At 40.0% G+C, this 26,339-nt stretch overlaps 1 protein-coding gene across 5 annotated transcripts in view; it reads right to left on the bottom strand.

The window, feature by feature from the left end:
- The window catches only part of TASP1 (taspase 1), a 355,079-nt gene extending 336,830 nt beyond the window's left edge, over window positions 1–18,249 (bottom strand). For 4 of the 5 annotated variants that reach the window (XR_005064338.1, XM_037031312.1, XM_037031321.1 and 1 more), the window contains exons 1-2: window positions 18,193–18,249; window positions 3,665–3,880 (exon numbers count right to left, since the gene is read on the bottom strand). Coding sequence is in view for 3 of the 5 variants with exons in the window: in XM_037031312.1 (XP_036887207.1) it covers window positions 3,665–3,809 (145 nt within the window). In the remaining 2 variants the exon portion in view is untranslated. The remainder of the gene's footprint in view (window positions 1–3,664; window positions 3,881–18,192) is intronic. The other variant, XM_037031335.1, reaches the window with a different exon arrangement.
- Between the last annotated feature and the right edge of the window lie 8,090 nt (window positions 18,250–26,339).

Genomic DNA, 26,339 nt, shown 5'->3' with positions numbered 1-26,339 from the left:
AACTATTGTCTTAACTGTGTGGAGTTTTAAAAATCTAATAGCTTCTTTGTCTACCATATGCCTTTTTAATACCATGCCTTATCTTCTTTTTCAAAAGCTATTTTCCTGGAAGAGGCACTAGAAATAGCACATGTCCCCAAAGAAGCCTCACCAAAGTCACCTTTCCTACTTTTGAAAAAACCTCTCTCCAAAGTCAGGAGGTTTTTAGTGTGGAGTTGGTAACACAGGCAGTGTCAGGGGAAAAGAGTCCCCTCAAATTCTTCGCTGTTAACCTTCAGAAAGCACCTGCCATTTGGGAATTCAAAATTCTTAAAACTAACATCACAAAACTAGTTAGTTTCTACATAACATTTAAAGTTCAGGGGTGTTAAACCCCACCTATCCACAACGACCACCAATATTACCACTCCCACCCAAACCTTTGCATCCTCTTATCTCCTGGAATTTAAGCTCAGGGTGTCTCTGAAACATCAGTGATTGTATATGCATGACTGCCTATTAGAAATTCTGATGGTCCCTGGCTCTTAATCAAATACCCAGCAACTTCCTCAAGAGAATGGCTCTGAAATTTATTTTCCTAAACAGATTACTACTTTTTTAGGTATGATTTGAGAATGATCTAAATGAGAAAGAAACCGAGAGTCCTTAAACTTATGTGATAATTAGGCTTCTAATCAAAGTTTTGAACCCCATCCCACCCCACCCCACCCCACCCCACCTTATCTCCACCCAAGCCCCAAAGCTGAATAGGAGAACAACAAAAGGAAGGTTAAGAACTACAATTCTAAGCCTTGTGGCTGCTCCTGTGAAGCTGACAACTGACACAAAGGAAACTCCCCTTTCCTAAGGCAAAGGAACTGTCAAAGAAGCTGTGGTAAAGGGGCTCAAGAGCACAGGAAAGATGCCCAAGCAACAGGAATCCATAATACACCCAAATTCTAACCCTGTTTCTCAGGAGAACTTCATAGAACCTGTGCCAATATTTAATAGGCCTCTCTTTATGGTTCTCTAATAGATCTGATTTCGGGTCTGTCACTTTGATCTCAAGCCCCAATCATTCACATTTCCCAAAGAATGGGACACTGTTGCCAAATAGATAATTTTAGTGTATGGGCAACAGCATTAATAGCATTAACATAAATCCTTCTCTTAGAATAGGGAAAAAAGTCTCAACATGTCTCCAGTAATTCCTCTATTTAACAAGGGAAAGGTAAGCTTAAGATCTATGCCACTGATATTCAATAGTCTCTAAGTAAAATTAAATTACAATGGGTTTTTTTTTTTGCACTGGTGTAAAGTTATTTTCTCTTTATGCTAGTGATACTGGCATTCCATTTTAGTAAAGATAAGTTTCATTTTTAAAACTTTAAGATAACAAAGTGTTTCAGTTATTTTTTCCTTTTTCTTTTTTTTTAGAGAGAGGGGAAGGGAAGGAGAAAGAGAGGGAGAGAAACATCAATGTATAGTTGCCTCCCACATGGCCCCCACTGGGGACCCGGCCCACAACCCAGGCATGTGCCCTGACTCGGAATCAAACCACAACCCTTTGGTTCACAGCCCATGCTCAATCCACTGAGCTACACCAGCCAGGGCATGTTTCATTTCTTAACATTAGGTATGATAGGGAAACCCAAGAGTTAAAAGATTTTAGCCTTAGTTGATAGGCTTCAGTGATTGACACACGTGGAAAGCTGTCATTCCAGGAACTGGAATACATGACCACATGATTCCAGGAAGTTAACAAGCAATTTAACCTTTGTTGTCCAGGGGGTCTGCAAGCAACAGAGACAGTATCTGAGCCACAGTGTTCCAGCGAGGGAACTCCGTAATGTAAAGAATTGCTGAACAGATAAAAAAAGTACTAGGAAAATTACCCTCCACTGCAACTCTTACCCAATTAACCTTTTTTCCAAACCCCTCACCTACCCTTTCTTCTTATAAAAAAAAATAGGCTTGAGATGAGATGTTAAGACAGTTTTTGAGGGTACATAACCTGCCGTCTTCTCAGATTGCTGGCCAGCTGAATAAAGTGCCCATAAAGATTTAAACCTTATCTCTGTTTACTGGTTATGATCGGGACAGGCAGCACAAACACCGACTGTTCTCGTGTCAGGCAAACAACAGAAGTAGTAGACAGATCTGGGGAAAATCTAGAATCTGAAGAATCTATTACTCAAATGACTAAAATTTGGGTAAATCTCCTCTAGTATGAAAAAATAAGCATTAAAATCTCTACACTGAATGAGAAACTTAAATTTTGTCCCTTGGTTGTATAAGATACATACTTCCGCATAATCAATCATCCCATCTGAACGTCTAATAATTTAGAAGGGGAGGTCACCCTTAATTCACACAATCCTGCCATTACTCAGATTTTTTCCAGCACCAACTTTATCTGGGAGCCATTGCCATCAAGTTTGTATTTGAGAAAGGATGGATACCATCATGATAGTCACAGAAACCAGCACTTTCCTAACTAATCAAAAGCTCTATCTTAATACTTGTTATAAATATCAGACTTCCTCATACAATTTTCAAACACTCAAATAAAATAACTCACTGGGTACTATAAAAGATGTACCTTCAACATGGTGTACCAGAAAGAACACTGGCCTAGGAGTATGAAAGCAGGAGGTGCTAGTACCAGAATTATTTCTATAAAATTACTTCATTTCTTCATAAAACCATTTGAAAGAAAATGAAATTAAATGGGTTTTTTCCCCCAATTCTTCTGGATTAGATCCCATAAGACCTCCCAAGATGTCTGGTCTAAATACAGTCAAAGGTTAACGAACCAAGTAAGGCACCAGTTTGACAACAAACATTTCCCCATATCAAAGCTAATCTTGCTCCCATACTGCTTGGATGAATGAGGAAGCAAAAAGTGGACCAAGTCATTCCTTCTTCCTTCAGGAAAATCATAAACTTTGAAATCTGAATATTATACAGGCAAATACAAAATACTAAAGGGAAAAAAAGGCCTGCTGAAAAGACCTAGACAGAGGTGCATAGCTCTGAACCCAAGACCCTTCAATGATGAGGAACCCAAGGGTTCAATTTCACAGTAATCTGTCCTTGTGGTCCTCTCAAGTATATAGATCAAGTAGATCATAGACTGATACAGGTGTATCACTAAGAGCACTAGACTGGAACTTAAGGGCCCAATTAAGGGTTTCTCAACCTGGCTCTAGCATGAACTAACCAAGTGCCTTAAACCATTAAATCTTTCTGGTTTTAAGATCCCTCACATACTATATTAAGAAGGCAAACTAGCTCTAACACTGTGTAAATATACTCTAAGATAGCCATAGTCAAATACGGGGGTCAATAAAACTTTTTCAGCATCATTATTTTTAAAACTACAAATAAAAGTTTAAAAAAAAGTACTTTGTGTGGTTTTAACACTACCTAAATACATCTATTATATAGGGTAAAAATAAGTGATAGGGTAGAGGAGTGAAGAAGACATAGAGAGAGCTGTCATTACAAGATCTTCCTAGTGGGTATTAGGAGGCCTTCACTATACTGAAGTCCATCTCTTTTTATTCCAATTCCTCTCTGGTACTGTGTTCTTCCAGAGGTGAAATTCAATTCTCAGTGTACTTTAAGGCAAGAAAAAAGTCAACATTATTTTCATGTTCCGACTCAATTACTTAGAGTTTACCTGCATGCACCAACACAAAGCCCCCTCGCTTCTCTTTATGGGACTGCTTTGTTTCCAACTCTTTGGCTGTTATTTTAACAGCCGAAACCTGAGATGATCTGGAAGGCAGCCCTTCTCCAGAACTCATCCCCTTCTCCATGGTCATTCTCCAAGTCTACCATCTTCTATTGGAAAAAGAGCATACTTCCATCCAAAAGTAATTGCAGAAGAATTACCCTAAAGGAAAACAGACAAAGATGATATGCATTCCTTTCCACTTGCACACACATAACTTATACAAATTAGTACAAAGATAGCTTACTAAAAAAAATTTAAGTTACTTAACTGGGTAATACAAAAAATATAAAAAGGTTAGAATTTAAATCTCTGTCCACTGACAGTACTTGTCTAAAGCTATATAAACAAAAGAACTGTTATAAAAAGACTTCATACTGAGTCCAAAGATATTTTATCTTTCATTGTATCTACATTAAAGAAAAACTCAATATAAGTTAAATATTACTTTCTACTCCCTCCAAACCAAATGATAATAATCTGTGGGACATTTTAGAATCACAGTCAATGCTGGCAATATCACCAAGCCTTGGTATAAAGCCTAGATTGCTGCTTACTTTTAAGATTAATTAATTTATTTTTAGAAAGAGGGGAAGGGAGGGAGAAAAAGAAGGAGAGTTACATGGATCAGTTGTCTCTGGCACACCCCCAACCGGGCACCTGGCCCACAACACAGGCATATGCCCCAACAGGGAATCAAACCAGCAGCCTTTCAGTTAGCAGGCCAGCACTAAATCCACTGAGCCATACCAGCCAAGGCTGCTGCTTACATTTTATTCAGCTTTATTAAGATATAATACATGTAACATTATGTAAGTTTGAAGTGTACAATGTGATGATTTGACATTCATATGTACTGCAAAATGATTGCAATAAGGTTAGTTTACACATTCATCACCTCAACTAATTACAACTTTTTGGTGTCATGAAAACATGTGAGATCTATAGATTTCTGCTTAACAAAGCAACATATATACATTCACACTGTCTATAAAGAACCTCTTAAGAAAAACAGTCTAATACTCCACAGCTCAACCGTAAAACACAAATGCCAGCAAAGTTCTATAACTAAACCAAGAAATTTAAAATTACAGTTGTGCAACACCTGTTAATTTTTTTGTATATAATTTTTTTATTTAATTATTGTTCAAGTACATTTTTATGTCTTTTACTTCCATCCCAGCCCACCCCCACAGTGCTCCCCACCTCCCTCCCATTTCCACCCCCCCCAGTTGTTGTCCATGTGTCCTTCATACTAGGCCCTGTAAATCCTTCCCCTTTTTCCTCTGAAATTCCCTTCCCTCTCTCCTTATGAAAGCATTATTTCCAAGTTTCTCAACAAATAATGAAACATAAAATTAAATAAAATAAATTACTAGCAACTTATACCACAAAGTTTCTATTTTTCTAACAAGTTTAGAAGTTTCTAGCAATCTTGGCTTAATAACAGTAACAATGGCAGAACACATTAAGAAAAAATGGATCATTTAAAAACTCAACACATATGTTTTTTTTTGTTTTGATTTTTATTTATTTTTTTAAATATATTTTATTGATTATACCATTACAGTTGTTCTATTCCCCCCCTTCAGTCCCCTCCACCCACACCCTCCCTCCCCCACCATTCTCCCCCCTTAGTTTATAACCACGTGTCTCAAGTTCTTTGGATTCTANACATTAAGAAAAAATGGATCATTTAAAAACTCAACACATATGTTTGAAGAAAATTTGAGAGTAAGGTGGTTGAAACTACTTAAACCTAGACTCGAACTATTACATAAAACTTTACCTTATTCTAAAGTGAGAAATGGGGAGAACACAAGTCTTTCTTTTCTAATATAAAACACAAATAGTAACACAAAGAGTGACTTAGGTACCTCATCCAAAAAAGCAGTGTTACTCAAAATGTGGTCTGCACACCAGTGTTTGTTACCAGTCTGAAATAATTATTTTACTAATATATCAATTGCTTTTTATGCATATTTTCAATAAATAATGTACAGCTTTGTATTTCTTTTCAATTTCTTCATGTTTTACTTATACTGTTTTTTTAATTTAACAATTTTATCTGATAAATTTAATAAAACCTGACCTTTTTTTAATCTTTCATTCACACTTCCATATTTCAGTTTTGTTTGGGTTTTGCTTTGGGTTTTTTTTTTTTATTGTCTTTGTTCAGTTCATGGTCACCAATCAACTGAAAACTTTTTTGAAGCTGGTCCTTTACACCAAAGATGGTCTGAGAAGCACTGAAATATATTTTAACTTCCTTTAATTCTTGGTTTAAAAGAGTCCATTTAATTTTTATTATATAACATTTATTTTAAAAGGCAAATGGTATATGCTGTTGTATTAAAATGTTTACATATATTCATAAACACAGGGAGAAATTTTTTGATTACAAAAGAGTGCTGAGCTGATTAAATAAACAGTGAATTTAAATGCCAGTTTTTGTTTTTGTTTTGTGGTGGTGCCTGTCTTTCTAAGGATGGATTTTCTTCCAAAGACTTCACAAGGATCTGCATCAATTACCTTTTATAACTTTGATTATTTCTCTGAGAGAGGTTTCTATTTATTCATGTGTCAGTTGAATTTAAATGATTATGGTTCATCTGCCAACCTCTGCAGGCCATCACATAAGACCCAGCCATGAAATGAGCTTGGACCCACTAGTCTCCACAAAAATATGTTGAATAAAAACTCAGGCTTTGGAAAATTAAGAGCTTCAGTCAAAATAAAAAACACATCCAAGTAGTATGGGTTATTAAACTCCAGGCTACTCTGTTTTCAGATGCATTCTTAATAAATAAATTAGAACATCATTTTATAATGAACAAAGCTTGCTATAATACTTTTAAAAATACATATATGAAGGATTTTAAAACACTGCTTCTTCAGTGGCCTCAAAAAAATAAAATGGAGAAGATGAATTAATGTTATTTCTTGAGCAACCTACCATCCCTTGGAGACTATCTGAAATATATTTATCTTGCCATGTCATCTCAATGAACTCCTCCAAAAATGCTGGCCCCAAAGTTCTGCTGGACTGGAAAAGAACTCAAGTAGACTCAAGTACAGCTCTGGCCTCCAACTCGCAATGGTTACCACAATGTTTTTAGTTCAACTAGAAATGAAGCAACTTTTACTCCAACACCAGTTTTTGTTCAACTCAAAATCCATTAAAGGTATGACCTACCTAATAAATAAAGAGTTCCAACAAATGACTGAAAAAAACAAAAAAGGCCTAATGGGCAAATCCCAGTTCACAGAACAATTACACAACAGTTTAAACAGTCCAAAAAATACTAAATCTCACTCAAAAGAAAGATGCAAAGTAAAACACTGAAATACCATTTTTTTTAACTTGGATTGGCAAACATTCAAAAGTAAACTAACAAAAAAAACATTGAGATAAAATTCACATTTTGAGGATATGAGAAACAGGACTTCTCATACATTGCTAGTGGTAGCATAAAATAATACAACTCAACAATGGCGACTACCAGCCAAGATGAAGGTGTAGGTGGAAACACTGTACCTCCTCGCACAACCAAGTTTAAAGACAACAAAGATTTAGGAACAAAAACACAACCAAAACAGACAGAAAACTGAACTATACAGAAGTCTGACAACAACGAACCATTCATCCAGACCAGTAAGAGGAGCAGAGTCAGCAGCTGGTAGGGAGGGGTCATGCAGGAAAAAGCGTCCAGACCAACCCAGGTGCACAGGCAGATGGCAGATACAAGGTATGGGGTAACAACAGGCAGACCCAGTAAGGCACAAGGCGGCTGGCTGACTGTGGTCACACATTCACATGCACGTAAACCAGGTGAAAAAATGGACAGTGAGACAGACTGCGCAACCCAGGGCCCCAGTGACAGGAAATAAAGCCTAAAAGTCCCAATTGAAAAACTTTCTGGGGTCGAGGTGCCAGGAGAGGCCCCCAGGCTCAGAGAGAGTTCATTGGAGAGACCCACAGGGTCCTGGAGGGTGCACAAGGCCACACACCTGAGAATCAGCACCAGAAGGGACCAATTTGCTTGCAGGAAGCAGCAGAAGGGACCAAGGTCCAAGAGAGAGCAGAGCAAATGCCATTGCCCCTCTCTGACCCCGCCCCCACACACACAATGTCACAACCCAGCAACCTGGGTTGCCCGGCCCTGGTGAACACTTAAGGCTCTGCCCCTCATACCTAACAGGCTCAAACAGACCAAAACATTACGGCTCAAGAACAGCTCAAACCCCAGCTTCTAAGCAACCAAGAGATAGCCAACCTTTCAGACGCACAGTTTAAAACACTGGTGATCAGGATGCTCACAGAACTGGTTGATTTTAGTCACAAATTAGAGGAACAAATGAATGCTAACCTAAGTTAAATGAAAAGAAACGCACAGGAAACCAATAGTGATGGAAAGGAAACTGGGACTCAAATCAATGGAGTTGACCAGAAGGAAGAAAAAAACAACAAAACAGTAAAGAATGAAGAAACAAGAACTCAAAAAAATGAGGAGAGGCTTAGGAACCTCCAGGACATCTTTAAATGTTCCAACATCCAAATTATAGGGATACCAGAAGGGGAAGAAGAACAGCAACAAGTGGAAAACTTATTTGAACAAATAATAAAGGAGAACTTCCCCAGTCTGGCAAAGGACATAGACTTCCAGGAAATCCAGGAAGCTCAGACAGCCCCAAAGAAGTTGGACCCAAGAAGGAACACACCAAGGCACATCAGAATTACATTAGCCAAAATTAAAATGAAGAGAGAATTCTAGAAGCAGCAAGGGGTAAGGGGACAGTCACCTACAAAGGAGTTCCCATCAGACTGTCAGTGGATTTCTCAAAAGAGACCTTATAGGCAAGAAGGGGTTGGAAAGAAGTATACCAAGCCATGAAATCCAAAGACCTACAGCCAAGATTGCTCTATCCAGCAAAGCTTTCATTTAGAATGGAAGGGCAGATAAAGTGCTTCTCAGATAAGGTCAAGTTAAAAGAGTTCATCAACACCAAGCCCTTATTCTATGAAATGTTAAAGGGACTTATCTAAAAAAAAGAAGATAAAAAATACGAACAATGAAAGGACAGCAAACTCACAGTTATTAACAACCACAGCTAAAACAAAAGCAAACTAAGAGGACAGCTAGATCAGGAGCGAAACTACAGAAATGAAGATCACATGGAGGGTTACAAGAGGGGAGTGGGAGGAGGAGAAGGGGGGAGAAGGTACAGAGAATAAGTAGCATAGATGGTAGGTAGAACATAGATGGAGGGAGGGCAAGAACAGTAAGGAAAATATAGAATCTAAAGAACTTGTAACACATGGACATGAACTAAAGGAGGGGGAATGGTGGGGGAGGGTGTGTGCAGGGTGGAGGGGAATGAAGGGGGGAAATGGGACAACTGTAATGGCATAGTCAATAAAAAAAATATATATATATATAACAAAAAAAAATGGCAACTGGCAAAATCGAACAAAATTTCAAACACACAGAAGGATAGTCTATAATAGGAAATCTATAAACAAATGATATATCTGGATGAAACTGGTTAAAAAGCAGCCACTGGCAAAAATGAGAACATTCTTAATATATAAATATGGAATGACAGATTGTGAAGATATTTTGTAAGTAAAAAACACATAATACAGAGTTATATGCAGTACCATATTTGAGAGAGGGGAAAAATAATACATATAAATATATGTGCAAAGTACAAATCTGGAAAAACACAGCAAAAAATAGATTAGTAGTAGTCACCAGTAGATATGGTTAACTGATGAACAAAGGTGATATGGGAATTGTACTATTCACTATTTTCGTACCTTGCGATTTTGAACAATCTCAATGTATTACTTATAAATATAATTTATATATTTATTTATTTATGGGAACACAAGGTAAGTAGCCAAGTCCAAGTTCCAAAATAAGTCAAGTCTGTGAGATCCCATTTAAAAACTGCAGTAAGAGGGGAAATGCCATGTTCTGAAACTTGTCAACACTATTCCTACCTAAGGAAGGAACAGACCAGCAGTGTCAAACTCATTTTCACTGGGGGGGGCCACATCAGCCTCGTGGTTGCCTTTTAAGGGCTGAACGTAATTTAAGGACTGTATAAATGTAATTACTCCTTAACTAGGAGCAAAGAGTTCTACATTTGGTCCTTTGAAGGCAACCTCAAGGCTGATGTGTCCCCCAGGGAAAATGAGTTTGACAGCCCTGGAACAGACAAACACATGGCCAATCAACAATACTGGGCAAGAGACTTTTTGGTTTTGCTTTTCTGGGGCTGTACAAACTACAGGTAATCCAAATTAAAAATAAATAAATCATAGTTTTTGATCTCTACAGTTAACTAAAAAGTTAAAAATAAATCACAACCATAGATTAACATCAAATATCCCAGTGACGCTTTTATCACATTTGTAGTCATTATTACAAATCACTATTTCAAACTGATGAAACATACATCAATACAGTCACCAAAAAAATGTCTAGCACTTCAGTTAAGCTTTGAGGTAACACTCAACACTACGTGAAAGGCAATGCATAAGCATGTTACAGTTTCACAAAATAAAAATACAATTTTATAGATCCATTTTTATCATGTCTTTATTTCTGAATATGTCTGAATATAGACATTTTATAATTTCCTATCAGGGATAACTTAAAATTAATTTTATTATTTCTAAAACACACTGGCAATTTGTCCATCCTCTGCCATAGTTACTTGAAAAGTTAAAAATAAAGTTAGCATATGACCCAGCAATTCTACTCCTAGGTAGAGACCCAAGAAAACTGAAAACATATCCACACAAAAACTTGAACATGGACATTTAGAGCAGAATTATTCATAAGAATCAAAAAGTGGAAACAATTCAAATGTCTATAAATTGGTCATGATTAAATATGATACATTCATACAAAGGAACATTAGTTAAGCCATAAAAAGGAGTGGAGTATGATACATACTATGGCATAAATGAATCTTGAAAACAATGAACAAAATCAGACACTAAAAGGCCACATGTTGCAAACTCTCATTTATATGAAATGTCCATGGTAGACAAATACAGACAGACAGAAATTAGATTAGTGGTTGCCTAGGATTGGAAGGATGGAGGGGAGTTGGGGAGTAACTGCTAACAGGAGCAGGGTTTCCTTTGGGGGCAATAGAATATTCCAAAATTAATTGTGGCAATGGTTGTAGCAATGTTTGCACAATTCTAAATGTACTAAATACCATTGAATTATATACTTTAAGTGGGTAAATTACATGATAAATAAATTAGCTATTTATAAAGCTGTTTAGGAATTTAAAAAACTTCTTACATCCCCAAAATTGTATCTTTACCCATAAGATATATCGTTTCCAACTTAGCAAACCTAATGGGCTTCTTTTAATCCTCTGCTTATAACCTTTGATTCTCTAGATCCCCTAGAGAATCAAGTCAAGAGAATCAAGTCAGGAGAATCATGTCTCCTTGGCAGACATTCCAATCTACTATCCTAGCTCTTCATGGCCGCTGTGACATCTCCCAACTTTGTCTTCTTACACGACTGGCAGACAGTCTTTTCATGGACCTATTCTCATGTCTCCTTCAGCAATCTTATCCACCACCAGTCTTTCAAATTATACTCTCAGTAAATCAGATGATTCCTAACTCCTTATCTTCTGTCCCTTGGGCTCTAGCCACACGTCTGGATAGCTTAAGCTGGATCCTCCTCACTCTTAGCCTGCCCAAAACAAATTCTCCTCTTCCCAGAAATCTAATTGTTTCCACATTACTCCTTATTTTTCTTAATGGCACCATCCTTTTCTAACTCGCCTTAAAGTCATCTTCAATTGCACCCAGTTTGGAAATTCTAGAGATTTCCCCCTCAAGCATTTAACTTCCTTTTCCTTACTGCCTTGACCTTATTCGCTCACACACCTCTTAATGTAAGGTTACAAAAAGCATTTTAACTTTTTCCCTCAAGTCCAGGTTATCATAAAACATCAATCCACAAAAACCTGACAAATAAGTATCATAAGGACAACTCCAATACTGCAAAAACAAACAGCAAGACAAAAGATATGAGGAGACAATATATAAAAGAAGAAATATAAATGGATTCCAACATTAAGGAAAGAATATTCAAAGAAATACAAACGAAAATGAAATCTTCTAACTAGCACTGTATCTGCCACCAAAACCCGATATAACCATTTTTTTAAAACATGTTAGGATCAAGAGCCTTAAAATGTATCATTTGTATATATTATCTTTCCTGAGATACTCAATGCATGAACCAGTCTACACAAACACAAGTAACAGTATCACACATACCTCTAAGGAGAACTGGGAGACTGAGGGGAAAGGGTAAGAGGGAAACTTGATTTTCTCCCAATAACCTTTTGTACTTGAACTTTTTTTTTTACTGGGTACTATACTACAAAGAGAATATTTAAATTAGTCATCTTTGAGACCATGATGAATGTAATTAACTTGATTATCAAGGCCAGAATAAAACATCCCTTTTGCTCCAGAGACTTTCATGGCACTGATTTAAGGTCTAAATGGGGTCTAAATTTTGACCCCATTTCTCTCAAAAATCATTTTATTTTCCTATTGCATGTGATGACCTTGTTTTCCCCTTTAAACAGTTTAGAAAACTACCACATGTCCTGTTTGCCCTCATGTGGAAAGACTAAGATTTCCTTGGACTTTTAGAAGGAATCGAAGGAGTAAGTTGTATAATCCATCCCTCTTACAGAAGAAGGCTTTTACAGAAACCCAGCCCTTAAACTATAGCAACGGTTGAATCAGGAAACACTTTGTTGCTCTTAACATCATGACACTGAAGGTGCAATGCACCGTTAAATGAACTCCAAACCATACTTCTTTCACTAAAAAAAATAAAAATAAAAATTGATTTATTTTTAGAGGGAGGGAAAAGGAGGGGGAAGGGAAGAAAGTAAGAGAAACATGGATTGGCTGCCTCTCGCATGCCCCCAACCTGGGACAGTGCTGGCAACCAAGCATGTGCCCTGACCAGGAATTGATCTTTCAGCCTTTGACTTTGTGGGACAATGCCCAACCTATTGAGGCATGCCAGTCAGGGAGGTTTGGGGTTTTTTAAATCCTCACCAGAAGACATGCTTATTGGTTTTAGAGAGGAAAAGGGAGCAAGACAGATGGGGAGTGAGACATATACGCAAGAGAGAAACATCAACTGGTTGCCTCTTGTATGCATCCCAACAAGGACCGAACGCACAACCTAACTAAGTATGAACCCTGACTGGAATCGAAGCTGTGACCTTTAGGCTTATGGGACCACACTTCAACCAACTGAGCCACACCTGACAAGGCGAAAACATACTATTTCGTACTTATTTCATCTTGGACCAGTAATTCTGTTGGAGATAGCACATGAAGACTCTTGAGACTGTGCTGCTGTTGCTGGCCAGTGCTGGCATCCTGGTTGCCAGGCGACACCTTTAACACTTATGTAGCAGCCAGAAATAAGCGGCCAGAAGGGAAATAAAGGCAAGGCCCTCACCACTGCAACCTAACAAAGAACTTAATACAAGAGGCTAAAAGCAAAGGAAGATGCACCTCACCCATGATCCAGTAGTGCTGAGCCTGACTCAGTAAGACTGCCAGGCATTCCAAACAAGATGGTGCAGGAGGGAAGCCCTTGGAAGTCTGTGTGTATCACCTTCACTAGTTTGGAAAAAGAAAGCCTTGAGACTGTGTATTTATTCCAAGGCCTGGAAGGGGAGGGGTCTACAGTGCTCAGAGAAAACACCCAAGAAACAACTTTGGTTAACTGCCTGCCCCCTGTCACACATGTAGAATGAACGAGTAGAGGCTGAAGCAAGATAAGAATTTGGGAGCTAACAGACCCCCACCCATACCTATGTTTTGGTGGGCACGTCTCCAGGGGGGTAAAGCTGGCACTACCCTTACCTGTCAATCAATATGTAACATCTTCACCCCCATCTTGCTCTCTTCTCTTGACTAGTGGCTCTCTGCCCACAGGGCACACTGAGAGGGAGGGCCTCTGGCCCACCTGACTTCTGCCCACCCTCTTTTTGCCACCACTGCTCTTGCCACCCTTGCTTTTGCTCTCCCATTAGAATTTAGCACTAATAAACTTTGTGTGCACACTAATAAGCTTACTGACATGTAATTCTTTACTCTGTTGGTAAGAAGAACCAGGGTTTCTCCAGTAACATTTCCAGGACACCATTCAAGAAAGAGAAAACAAACTCCACAAAATGGAGAAAAAGAAAAAAAAATATTGCAAATCATATGTCTGATAAGGAAGTTATCTGGACTATGTAAAGACCTCATAGACTTCCACCAAGATGGAGGTGTAGGTGGAAACACTGTGCCTTCGCCCACAACCAAGTTTGAATACAACAAAGGTTTGGAGAACAAAGATGCAGCCAAAGAACAGAAAATTGAACTATACGGAAGTCCAACAGCAACAAACCGTTCTACCAGACCGGTAAGAGGGGCGGAGCCAGCAGCGGAGCAGGGTTGGGCAGGAAAGATCCCCCAACCCCAGGCGCCCAGGCATCCAGGGTAGCGTTCGTCCGACCCAGTGAGGGCTCGAGACAGCTGGAGTGAGAAGTGAGACAGACCGCGCAGCCCCCAGCAATGAACGCAGCAGCGGCCGACCGAGGTCGCACATTCGCGAGCAGTGGGACGAATTGCGAGGCCCATTTGCACATAGAGGGACGAATTGCAAGGCCCCCAGTGGCGGCGTGGGGAAGCAAAGGGTGCCCGCCATTGCTTTCCTTTGGCCCCACCCCCACATACAGTGTCACAACCCAGCAACTGGGTCGCCTGGTCCTGGTGAACACCTAGGGCTCTGCTCCTCATACATAACAGGCACAAACAGTCCAAAATATGGCTCAAGAAGAACTCAAAGCCCCAGAGCCAGTAACTCTAAGTGACTAGGAAATAGCGAACCTCTCAGATGCACAATTCAAGACACTGGTAATCAGGATGCTCACAGAACTGGTTGATTTTAGCCACAAATTAGAGGAACATATGAAGGCTAAACTAATTGAAATGAAGGGAAATGCACAGGAAACCAATAGTGATGGAAAGGAAACTGGGACTCAGATCAATGGAATGAACTAGAAGGAAGAAAGAAATGCCCAAACAGGAAAAAGTGAAGTTACAAGAATTCAAAAAAATGAGAGGATTAGGAACCTCCAGGACATCTTTAAACGTTCCAACATCCGAATTATAGGGGTACCAGAAGGGGAAAAGAAACAGCCACGAGTGGAAAATTTATTTGAACAAACAATACAGGAGAACTTCCCCAGTCTGGCAAAGGAAATAGACTTCCAGGAAATCCAGGAAGCTCAGAGAGTCCCAAAGAAGTTGGACCCAAGAAGGAACACACCAAGGCACATCAGAATTACATTAGCCAAGACTAAAATGAAGGAGAGCATCCTAGAAGCAGCAAGAGATAAGGGGACAGTTACCTACAAAGGAGTACCCATCAGACTGTCAGTGGATTTCTCAAAAGAGACCTTACAGGCAAGAAGGGGCTGGAAAGAAGTATTCCAAGTCATGAAAGAGAAGGACCTACATCAAAGATTGGTGTATCCAGCAAAGCTTTCATTTAGAATGGAAGGGCAGATAAAGTGCTTCTCAGATAAGGTCAAGTTCAAGGAGTTCATCATCACCAAGCCCTTATTATATGAAATGTTAAAGGGACTTATCTAAGAAAAAGAAGATAAAAAATATGAACAGTGAAAGGACAGCAAACTCACAGTTACTAACAACCACACCTAAAACAAAAGCAAACCAAGCAGACAGCTAGATCAGGAGCGGAACCATAGAAATGAAGAACACATGGAGGGTTAGCAACAGGGGAGTGGGAGGAGAAGAAGGGAGGAGAAGATACAGAAAATAAGTAGCATAGATGGTAGGTAAAAAATAGGCGGGAGGGCAAGAATAGTAGGGGAAATATAGAATCTAATGAACTTGAGACACGTGGACATAAACAGAAGGGGGAGAAGGGTGGGGGAAGGGTGTGCAGGGTGGAGGGGAATGAAGGGGGGAACAGAACAGCTGTAATGGTATAATCAATAAAATATATTTAAAAAAGAAAGAAAGAAAGAGAAGTACAAATAGGTAGTTTACAGAACCACCATGGGGATGGAAATTACAGTATAGGAAATGGAGAAGCCAAAGACCTTAATATGCGCCAGACCAATGGACATGAATGAAGGTGTGGGGATTACCTGAGGAAGTGGGGGTGCTGGGTGAGAGGGGCAAAGGGGGAAAAATTGGGACAACTGTAATAGAATAAGATAAAATATAATTAAAAAAACAGTTCATAATAAAAAAAAGACCTCATAACTTTAAAATAAAATTTAAAAAATTAAACTTAAAAATGGCCAAAGGAATTAAATGGACATTTCTCCAAAGATGCAAAAGGCCAGTAAGCACAGAAAAAATGCTCAACATTATCAGCCATCAGGAAAATGCAGATCAAAAAAACAATGACATACCATTTCACAACCAAAAGTACAGCAATAATCAAAAAGAGAAATCTGAATCCTCTTAGCCTGCTGGTGCAGGTCACTTTTGAAAACATTTGGCAGTTCCTCAAAAAGTTAGTTACCACATGACCCAAAAATTCCACTCCTAGGTATACACCCCAGGGAACTGAAAACATATGTCCACACAAAAGCTTGTACATGGATGTTTATGGCAAAATTATTATTAATAATAGACAAGAAGTGAAAATACCTCAAATGCCTATTACCAAAATGTGGCAAATCCATATAACGGAATAATACTGAGCCATAAAAAGTGATACTACATAATACAACATGGATTAACCTTGGAAACATTATGCTGAGTGAAAGAAGCCAAACACAAAAGGGCACCTATTATATGGTTCCACATAATAAAGATTCCACACACAAAAAAGATTAGTGTTTGCCAGGGACTGAAGAAGCAAGAGCAGGGGGGATTTAATAGGGAATGACTATAATGGATACAAAGTTTCTTTTGAAGTTGATAAAAAAAGTTCTGGAATTACATAGTAACATGTGAACTTTGTGATATACTAAAAAAAAAAACAATTTCACAATTCAAAATAATGGATTTTATAGTATGTAAACTGTATCTCAGGAAAGAAAAAAAGAAACCTAGCCATATAATGAGAGCAATGTACAAAAATTATGCTTTTTAGTTAACAGTCCTTCCTAGGAATTAATCTAGAAGATTGATCCCAGGACCTTCTCGAATAGCAAAAACCAAGGACGCTCAAGTCCCTTACAATGTACTATTTTTTCCAAAGATTTTTCAATCTGTGGTTGTTGAATCTGCACACAGAATCCGTGGATATGTATGAACTATACACATACACTATGCCTATAAGTAGACTAAGACTAGGCTATGAAAAATTACAAAATATCAAAGCCAGGGCTGGTGAGGCTCAGTGTACTGAGCTGGCCTGCAGACCAAAAGGCTGTGCGTTGGATTCCCAGTCAGGGCACATGCCTGGTTTGCATGACACGTCCCACTGCGGGCCTGGGAGAGGCAATTAATTGATGTTTCTCTCATTCATTCATGTTTCTCTCCCTCTCTTTCTCCCTTTCCCCTCTAAAACTAAATAAATAAAACAGTTTTTTTTTTAAGATAAAAAAGCCAGGTTACTGGAACTATAGTTGGTCTCTTAAAATACTTCATTTCCCAGATATTCTTTAATAAGCATGCACCACTTCTTGGAAGTGGGGTGTGGGGGAAGCTTTATTTAAAACAAACTAAAAAGGAAGTTATTTAAAAACTCCTGAGTGTATATATTCCTTATCTTAACAGTCAACGATTTCAGTCACATGGTCCCCAAAATACCTTTTATTCCCCCTCCCCTACAGAGGCCAAATTGAATTCCCTTCTTCCGGAAGCATGATGCCCTCTATTTCCAGGGCACCTCCGGCTTCAGTTTTCCACCTTCCTCGACAACTGCTGCTCGTTCTCAGTCCTTTCCTCCTCCTCTTCCTCCGCGTGGGGAGTAAATGCTAAGGTTCTGCGGCATTCTAACCAGGCCTTTATTACGCGCGGGGCTCTTTGGACCCAGCCACCACACACAGGGCTAGGGCGTACACCCTCCGATCTCTGCGTGCCTCAAACTTGGAGAAACCCGCAGCCGAAGACGGCAAAGTGGGTAAAGGACAAGGAGGACTCCCCCTACACACAAACTGTCCCTTTCCTGCAGAGGGAACGTGGTCGCTAAACTGGAGCCTAGACTGGGGAGGCGGCCGGGGTGGGCCCCACGCGCGGAGGACGGAACGAGGGACGTCCGGAGTCCGCTCTTTCACCACCGCCCCAGGAAAGAGGCATCCTGCGCACCGCCCCCTCCCGGCCCTGGTCAGTAGGTCCCAACGACCGCACGGCGCCCAGCCGGAGGAAGCGACGCGGCAGCGGCGCGGAGAGCGTGGGAAACAAGGACACTCACCCGCGTCAGCCCCGAGCCCTTACAGCACCGGAAGTAGTCACCGGCCGTTGCCAGGGTGAGGAAGCAGGGTGACGTCCAGCCCTCCCATTAGCATTGAGCGTTACCACGTGGCCGGAAACCTAAATTCACGCGCAGCTTTGACTCCGCCCTCTGCTCCAGAGCCTTTCACCTGGCCGGAGAGGAGCCGAGGGGACTACGCTTAAAAGTCTCGTTCTGAACTGTACAGGCTCTATTATCAAATCGCCCCGCCCAGCCCCTTAGTGAGCCAGAAGATGTGACAGCATCTGATCCTAGTGGTTGACCGACTAGCAAAGTAATAGGAAACGAGATTAAAGTAGCCACCATTTATTGAGCTGCCACCTAAAAGCTTAATTTCATTAAATCCTTGCAGGCGCCTTATACAGTAGGGGAAAGGGGTTCTTCCTGGATTGCATCTTGGAGGTGTGCGTGGCGCGCGCGCGGGGGCGGGGGTGGGGGGAGCCTTGCCCTAGGGATAATGAAAGTGTGGGTGGCCTTTTATCTTCTATCACCTAAAACCAAGACCCAGTAATAATGTAATCCCTTTATTGTTTCCTTGAAACTATTAACAAGAATCCTTTACCATATAACCACCTTTAAACCTGCCTTAGGAAGAAAATTTGAAGGAATAAAGCCGTAGTTCTCCAAGTATTGTCCCCAGAGCAGAGCTTAGTATCACTTGGGTTCCTACTAGAAATTTAAATTTTGGGTCTCACTTCATACTTACTAAATCAAAAACTTTGAGTTTGGTACTCAACAACATATGTTAACAAGCCCTCCAAGTGATTATCGTGTGCCTAAATTTTGAGAACTAGAGGGACTTTCTCTTTGGCCTACTTGTAGAGGTGGGATGGGAAGGGTGATGTGAGAAGTTCCTCAGAAGTGAGAGAGCAATAAAGAATTTGTGCCTCCAGCTATCAAGAAAAAAAGAAAGGCAGTTAGGGAATGGCAGTTAGGCAGTGTGGGAATGAGACCCTGGAATTTATTCCCATTTTGGTATTTCTAGATAAATATATATATATATAAATTGTATGGGAACGATTTTTCAACTATTAGTTTCAAATTCATTTTAATAACTTTTGTATTATGTAATGTAGTTTTCTGTTTATACTCTTCAATGTATTTTTCTCTTAATATTCTTCTCTATGGACGAAAGTAAAATGGTAGAAAACAATATGAAGTTTCCTCAAAACTTAAATAGGTCTGCCATATAATCCAGCAATTCTGATTCTGGGTATACACTTAAAAGAAATGAAAACAGGCTTTCAATAAGATATATGCATTCCTATGTTTGTCACAGCATTATTCACAATAGCCAATGTATGGAATCTACCAAATGTCTGTCAGTGGATGAGCACATTTTTTTTAATGTTGTATGTAGACAATGGGGTATTATGCAGCCTTGAGACTGTGACAGTTCCTTCCATTCGTGACAACGTGGATGGACCTTGAACACATTATACTAAGGTAAGTCAGACAGGGAAAGGCAGAGCTGTGTGGTATCACTTAGATGTAGAATCTAAAAAAGTTAGATCTATAAAAAACAGAGTGAAATAGCAGTAACCAGGGGTTAAGGGAAATATTAATAAAAGTGATTATATTCAAGGGTACAAATTTGTAACTAGTAGTAAATAAGCCACAGAAAGCTAATGCACAGTATAATGTATATAGACAATAATATTATACTATAATTATGAAATAGGATAAATATCACATTCTCTCAATTAGATAAGGTACTCCCTACCCTTTCCCAAAATTACTTTTTTCTTCTGCAATTTTTAAAACCTTGAGCAATATAAACCAGAGATTACTTGACTCTCCTTTCAAGCTCTGATGACAACAAACACATTGTCTTCTGAACCCTGACAAAGACTGCCAAGGTTGTAGGAAGCCCAGTCACCATCTCTGTTTTTGTCCTTGAAGGCTGTCTGTCTATCCATCTGTCTGCCAGTATCTGGCCAGCTCTGTCATCAGTCCTGATTCATAGGGCAATATAGATGTGTTTCCTGAGCAGTAAACTGTCCTAACCATTTGTGGTTGTTTAATTTAGCACCTTTGTCCACATTTGCCTACATTATTTTAATATGTAACAATCCCTCACTCTCTCATAAACTTGTGAAAAATTAAATGAAACTTACTGAATTAAACCACTGTCAGCTGCTCAATCACCTCTCACTGACTACTTTGTTGTATTCTTTTTTAGCAGCTTTATTGAGATATACTTAATATATTTTAAAAAGCACATATTTAATGTATACATTTTGCTCGGTTTGGACATATGTATACCCCTTTGATACTGCCCTCACAATTGAGGCAATAAAAATATCCATCACCTCCAAAAGATTCCTTGTGTCCCTTTGTTGTTTTGGCGGGTGTGGAGGTGGGCAAGAAAACTTAACATGAGATCTGCCTTCACGAGTTCTATCTTTTCAACAAGCTTTTAAGTACACAACATCGTATTGTTAACTATAGACCCTATGTTGTATGGCAGATCTCTGAAACTTTTCATTTTGCGTAACTATAACTTAGACCCACTGAACAACACTTCCCCATCTCCCCTTCACCCAACCCCTGGAAACCACCATTTGATTCTCTGATTCTGTGAGTTTAATTGATACCTTATATAACTGGAATCATTCAGTCCTTCTATTACTGGCTTATTTCGCTTAGTATAATGTCCTCTCTGTCACATAGGGCAGGATTTCCTTTTTTTAACTCTGAAAAATATTCTCTTGTATGTATATACCACATTTTCTTTATCCAGTGGATAAATGCATTGTTTTCATAACTTGGCTGTTGTGAGTAATGCTACAGTGAATGTAGGAATGAAGCTATTTCTTCCAGATCGAGATTTTAATACTTTCAGATAACTATTCAGGAATGAGATTGTTCCATCATCTCATCCCGCTTCCAGTTGCTACTGATTCATTCCCTGCTTTATCTCTGTCAAGAGATAGCTCCTGCTAATCCTCTATAATTTATTCCTATTTACTTTGAACACTATCTCTCCTGCAGGGTCAACACTACAAGTACAGGGACTGCAAAAGAAAAAAAATGGGGGACTTCCGCCAAGATGGAGGCATAGGTGGAAACACTGTGCCTTCTCCCACAACCAAGTTTGAATACAACAAAGGTTTGGAGAAACAAAGACACAACCAAAGAACAGAAAATTGAATTATACGGAAGTCCGACATTCAACGGGGACGGTAAGAGGGGCGGAGCCAGCAGCGGAGCAGGGTCGGGCAGGACAGGTCCCCCGACCCAGGCGCACAGGCAACCAGGAACCAGTTGGGGTGCGGGGAAGACTGACAGCGGTCACACATTTGCGCACAGTGAGACGGACCACGCAGGCCCCAGAGGGCGAGGGCTGACAGCGGTGGCACACTCGCGTGGAGTGGGATGAAACGCGTGGACCCGGTGACGGCAGCAGCTGCAGCACTGGTGAGGGCCGAGGCAGCAGGCAGCAGACAGGACGCCATAGTCCCTCTTTGACCCCGCCCCCACATACCGTGTCACAACCCAGCGACTTAGTTGCCCTGCGCTAGTGAACACCTTAGGGCTCCGATCCTGCTACAGAACAGGCACGCACAGCCCGAAAGATGGCGCAAGAACTCCTCAAAGTCCCAGAGCCGATAACTCTCAGCGACCGAGAAATTGCCAGCCTCTCAGAAGCACAATTCAAAACACTGTTTATCAGGATGCTAACAGAACTGGTGGATTATAGTCACAAATTAGAGAAACATATGAAGGCTAAACTAATTGAAATGAAGGGAGATGTCCAGGAATCTAATAGCGATAGAAAGGAAACTGGGACTCAAATCAATGGAATGAACCAGAAGGAAGAAAGAAACATCCGACCAGAAAGGAATGAAGAAATGAGAATTCAAAAAAATGAGAGGATTAGGAATCTCCAGGACATCTTTAAACGTTCCAACATCCGGATTATAGGGGTACCAGAAGGGGGAAAGAAACAGCCACGAGTGGAAAATATATTTGAACAAATAATAAAGGAGAACTTCCCCAGTCTGGCAAAGGAAATAGACTTCCAGGAAATCCAGGAAGCTCAGAGAGTCCCAAAGAAGTTGGACCCAAGAAGGAACACACCAAGGCACATCAGAATTACATTAGCCAAGACTAAAATGAAAGAGAGAATCCTAGAAGCAGCAAGAGATAAGGGGACAGTCACCTACAAAGGAGTACCCATCAGACTGTCAGTGGATTTCTCAAAAGAGACCTTCCAGGCAAGAAGGGGCTGGAAAGAAGTATTCCAAGTCATGAAATCCAAAGACCTACATCCAAGATTGCTTTATCCAGCAAAGCTTTCATTTAGAATGGAAGGACAGATAAAGTGCTTCTCAGATAAGGTCAAGTTCAAGGAGTTCATCATCACCAAGCCCTTATTATATGAAATGCTAAAGGGACTTATCTAAGAAAAAGAAAATAAAAAATATGAACAGTGAAAGAACAGCAAACTCACAGTTATTAACCACACCTAAAACAAAAGCAAACCAAGAGGACAGCTAGATCAGGAGTGGAACCATAGAAATGAAGAACACATGGAGGGTTACAAGAGGGGAGTGGGAGGAGGAGAAGTGGGGAGAAGGTACAGAAAATAGCATAGACAGTAGTTAGAAAATAGGTAGGGGGGAGGGCGAGAATAGTGGGGGAAATATAGAATCCAAAGAACTTGAGACACGTGGTTATAAACTAAGGGGGGAGAATGGTGGGGGAGGGAGTGTGCAGAGGGAAGGGAATGAAGGGGGGGATAGAACAACTGTAATGGTATAATCAATAAAATATATTTAAAAAATGTATTGATATTTAACATAGAGTACACATTGATGGCTCTGCAATGTGAACATGCTGTAGGATTACTCAGACCAAGTGAAAGAAATCAGGACCTTTCCCCAGGTTTTCAAAGTTTATGTAAAAACCTGTGAACTCTAGGAACTCTATCATGAGTACACTACGAACTCTAGTATGTCCATCAATATCATGCTTTCAGATTAGTCCATATTGTATGTTTATTCAAATTAATCTGTGGTATTTCATCATGTAAAATATTCCATTCCACTGTTGATGGTAATTGGGGTGCTTTTTAGTTGGGCCTGTTATGAACTGAATTGTGTTCCCCAAAAATGTCATGCTGAAATACTAACCACTGGTAATATGAATGTAATCTTATTTAGAGATAGGGTCTCTGAAATGTAATCAAGTTAAGATGAGGTTGTTAGAGTGAGCCCTTAATTCAATACGACTGGTGTCCTTAAAAAAAGAAAATATGACCCTGGCTGACATGGCTTAGTGGATTGAGTCCCAGGCTGGGAATCAAAGAGTTGTCGGTTCGATTCCCAATGTAGGGCACATGCTTGGGTTGTGGGCCAGATCCCCAGTAGGGGGTACACGAGAGGCAACCATACATTGATGTTTCTCTCCTCTGTCCCCCTCCCTTCCCCTCTCTAAAAATAAATAAATAAAATCTATTTTTAAAAAAGAAGAAAATTTAGATATAGACAGGTATAGACAGACACACAAAGAGAGAACACCATGTGACAACAGAGGTGAGGTTGGAGTGACACTGCTCCAAGCCAAGGAATTTCGAGGATTGAAGGCCACCACCAGAGGCTAGGAAGAGGCAAGGAAGGCTACTGCCTGAGGTCTGAGAGTGAGCATGACCCTGATAACACCTTGATTATAAACTGCTAGCCTCTAGAACTCAGAGAGAACAGATTTCTCTTGTTTCCAGCCACCCAGTTTGTGGTACTTTGTTGTGACAATCCTGAGAAACTAACACAGGGCTATTACAAATAGTATTTCTATGTTAGTATATGTCTTTTGTTATACCCATGCACATATTTTGTACACTCACAGTTCTAATGGTGCCTGGGCTCAGCTGAGCAGTTTCATTTGGAGTCTCTCATGTAGTTGTAGTTATATGACAGCTGGAGCTAGAGTCACCAGAAGCTTTGTTCACTCACAGGTATGATATTCCTGGGCTCCTGGAGCTGGAATAGCTGGGAGTAGTTGGGCATCTTGCTGTCTCTCCATGAACCTTCTCCATGTGGCTTGGACTCCCTCATAGCATGGAGATCACAATGTAGTTGGACTTCCTACATAGCAGCTGACTTTCCCCAGGATGAGCATTCAAAGAAAAAGCAAGTGGACACTGCCAGTCCTCTTAAATTAGGCCCACAACTAGCAGAGTGCCACTTAAACCATAGAAAGGCCAGTCAAAGGCCAGAGAAGATTTAAAAGGGTGTGTACTCTCCGCACCTCTTTGGGGGTAGAATGGCACTTGTCTGTAGGGAGGGGAAGAATTGGTGGTAGCATTCTTGAGGACCAACTGCCATGCTCAATAAGGGTTCAGTGGCTGCAGTGACCAAGACCTCCTTTGGTTAAGTAAAAAAATAAAACTTAAAAGAAGAGTTTGTTAAAAGGATGGGATAGCTCACTGAGACAATGGGAAAACTCCCAGAAAAGATAAGGACCAGAGTTCTAGTTTCCTAGCAAGTACTAATGGACAAGCCTTCTTAGGTACAACCATGGCATGAATCAGCTTCCTCTATCTCTGGTGCTTATGTCTTTCTGTTCAAGATTCAAATTCCAGAGTGAAAACAAAAATGTATATACAGCTTCAGTTGGATCATGCGTTCACACCTTGTCTGAGACAAGGCAAAATCCTTTCATTTATAACCCCACTGAAACCTCATAAAATGGAAGAAGGAAATAGAGACACTCTTCTAAGAGTAAGGGACATGAAAGCTAGGCTGCACTCACAACAGATACCCATTGTCCAGGGTACTTGGGGTATAATGTTGCCTAAAATAAGAGGATCTTCCCCCTTTCTATACTTTTCTTAATATCTGCCTATGTTAGACCTTCTATTTCTGTGAATTCAATGCAGTGTTAGCAAACTTAAAACATATCCTTTGTTAGGAATTACTAACCTTTATTATTTTATATAGTTTAGAACCAATAACATCTCTCCATCCTTTATAATCTTTATAAAGAAGAGGACACCTGATAGTATTTGGAAGAACAATTAGGTTATTGAGCATCTCTTCCAATGTTTCTCTTAAATGTAAAGATGACATTGAACGAAAGAAATTTGTATATTAAGCTCCTTTTTTTTTACTTTTTATTATGGAAGTTTTCAAAGATGTGCAAAAGTAGAGAGGATAGTATAATGAAATTCCTATTCTAATTACCAATTAATCTACTTTATCCGGATTTATTCTGGCTATTCATACTTTTTTAGCAAATGCCTCTGGTATCCCTACTGCATCTTCTAGGCCACCTCTGATTTCATCACTGACAGGGACGTTCCCTGTTCTGCTCAGCTTTAATGCCTCAAAAGCATAGCCTGGAAGTTAATACACACCCCAGGGACAACCTGCAGTGCTCCAGACTTCTGTCCTTTGGATCCTTTCTGAAAGGTCTCTTTTAAACTTCTTAGTGTCCTCTGGGGTACTGAGTCCTGACTTGCCTACAGCAGCAATTGCTGAAGCTACTTCACATTGGTTTTTCCTCTTCCCTGCTTTATTCTTCATAGTCCCTCACTTTTGTTGCCTATAACCACCTTTCAGAAAGCTTCCTGCATCTAAGTTTCTGACTCAGGGTCCATATTCAAGGGAGTCCAAACTAAGACTGGCATCCTTTATCCTGTTATATCTTTTGATTGCCATCAAAGTTTAATATTAATTTACATGAGACTCATTTTGCAGGCAGGATTCAAAATGTTTTTCAAGATGCTGCCCAATGTGGCTAACAGCTGTAAAGAAATTAGGAGCAGCATAATTCTGTTTCTCTACAAAAGTTAAAGGTAGTGTTCTTTTCCAATATTCTTGCTCAGCTAAAAAGGAAGGAAGGAAGGAAGGAAGGAAAGGGAGAGGGAAGGGGAGGGCAGGGCAGGGGAAGGTAAGTGGATGACCTATTCTTTCCCACACTTTTTACTACAGAATTAAAGTATGCTTTAGGCATTGGACATAAATAACTTCACTCACCCTATCTGAATTCGGGGCTTTACTCTCAAATCCCAAACTAGGATTTTCTAACCCATGAGTACCCTTAGGATATGTTAGCAAGTGAGTTGGCTGTCAGCGCCTTGAGACCTGGGAGCACACCCAGGC

The sequence above is a fragment of the Sturnira hondurensis genome, unplaced genomic scaffold, assembly GCF_014824575.4.
Source record: "Sturnira hondurensis isolate 20B ecotype Veracruz unplaced genomic scaffold, ASM1482457v3 Scaffold0001813, whole genome shotgun sequence".
In the NCBI taxonomy this organism is placed as follows: domain Eukaryota; kingdom Metazoa; phylum Chordata; class Mammalia; order Chiroptera; family Phyllostomidae; genus Sturnira; species Sturnira hondurensis.
The sequence above is the reverse complement of the archived record's forward strand: the minus strand, read 5'-3'. Positions and strand labels throughout refer to the sequence as shown.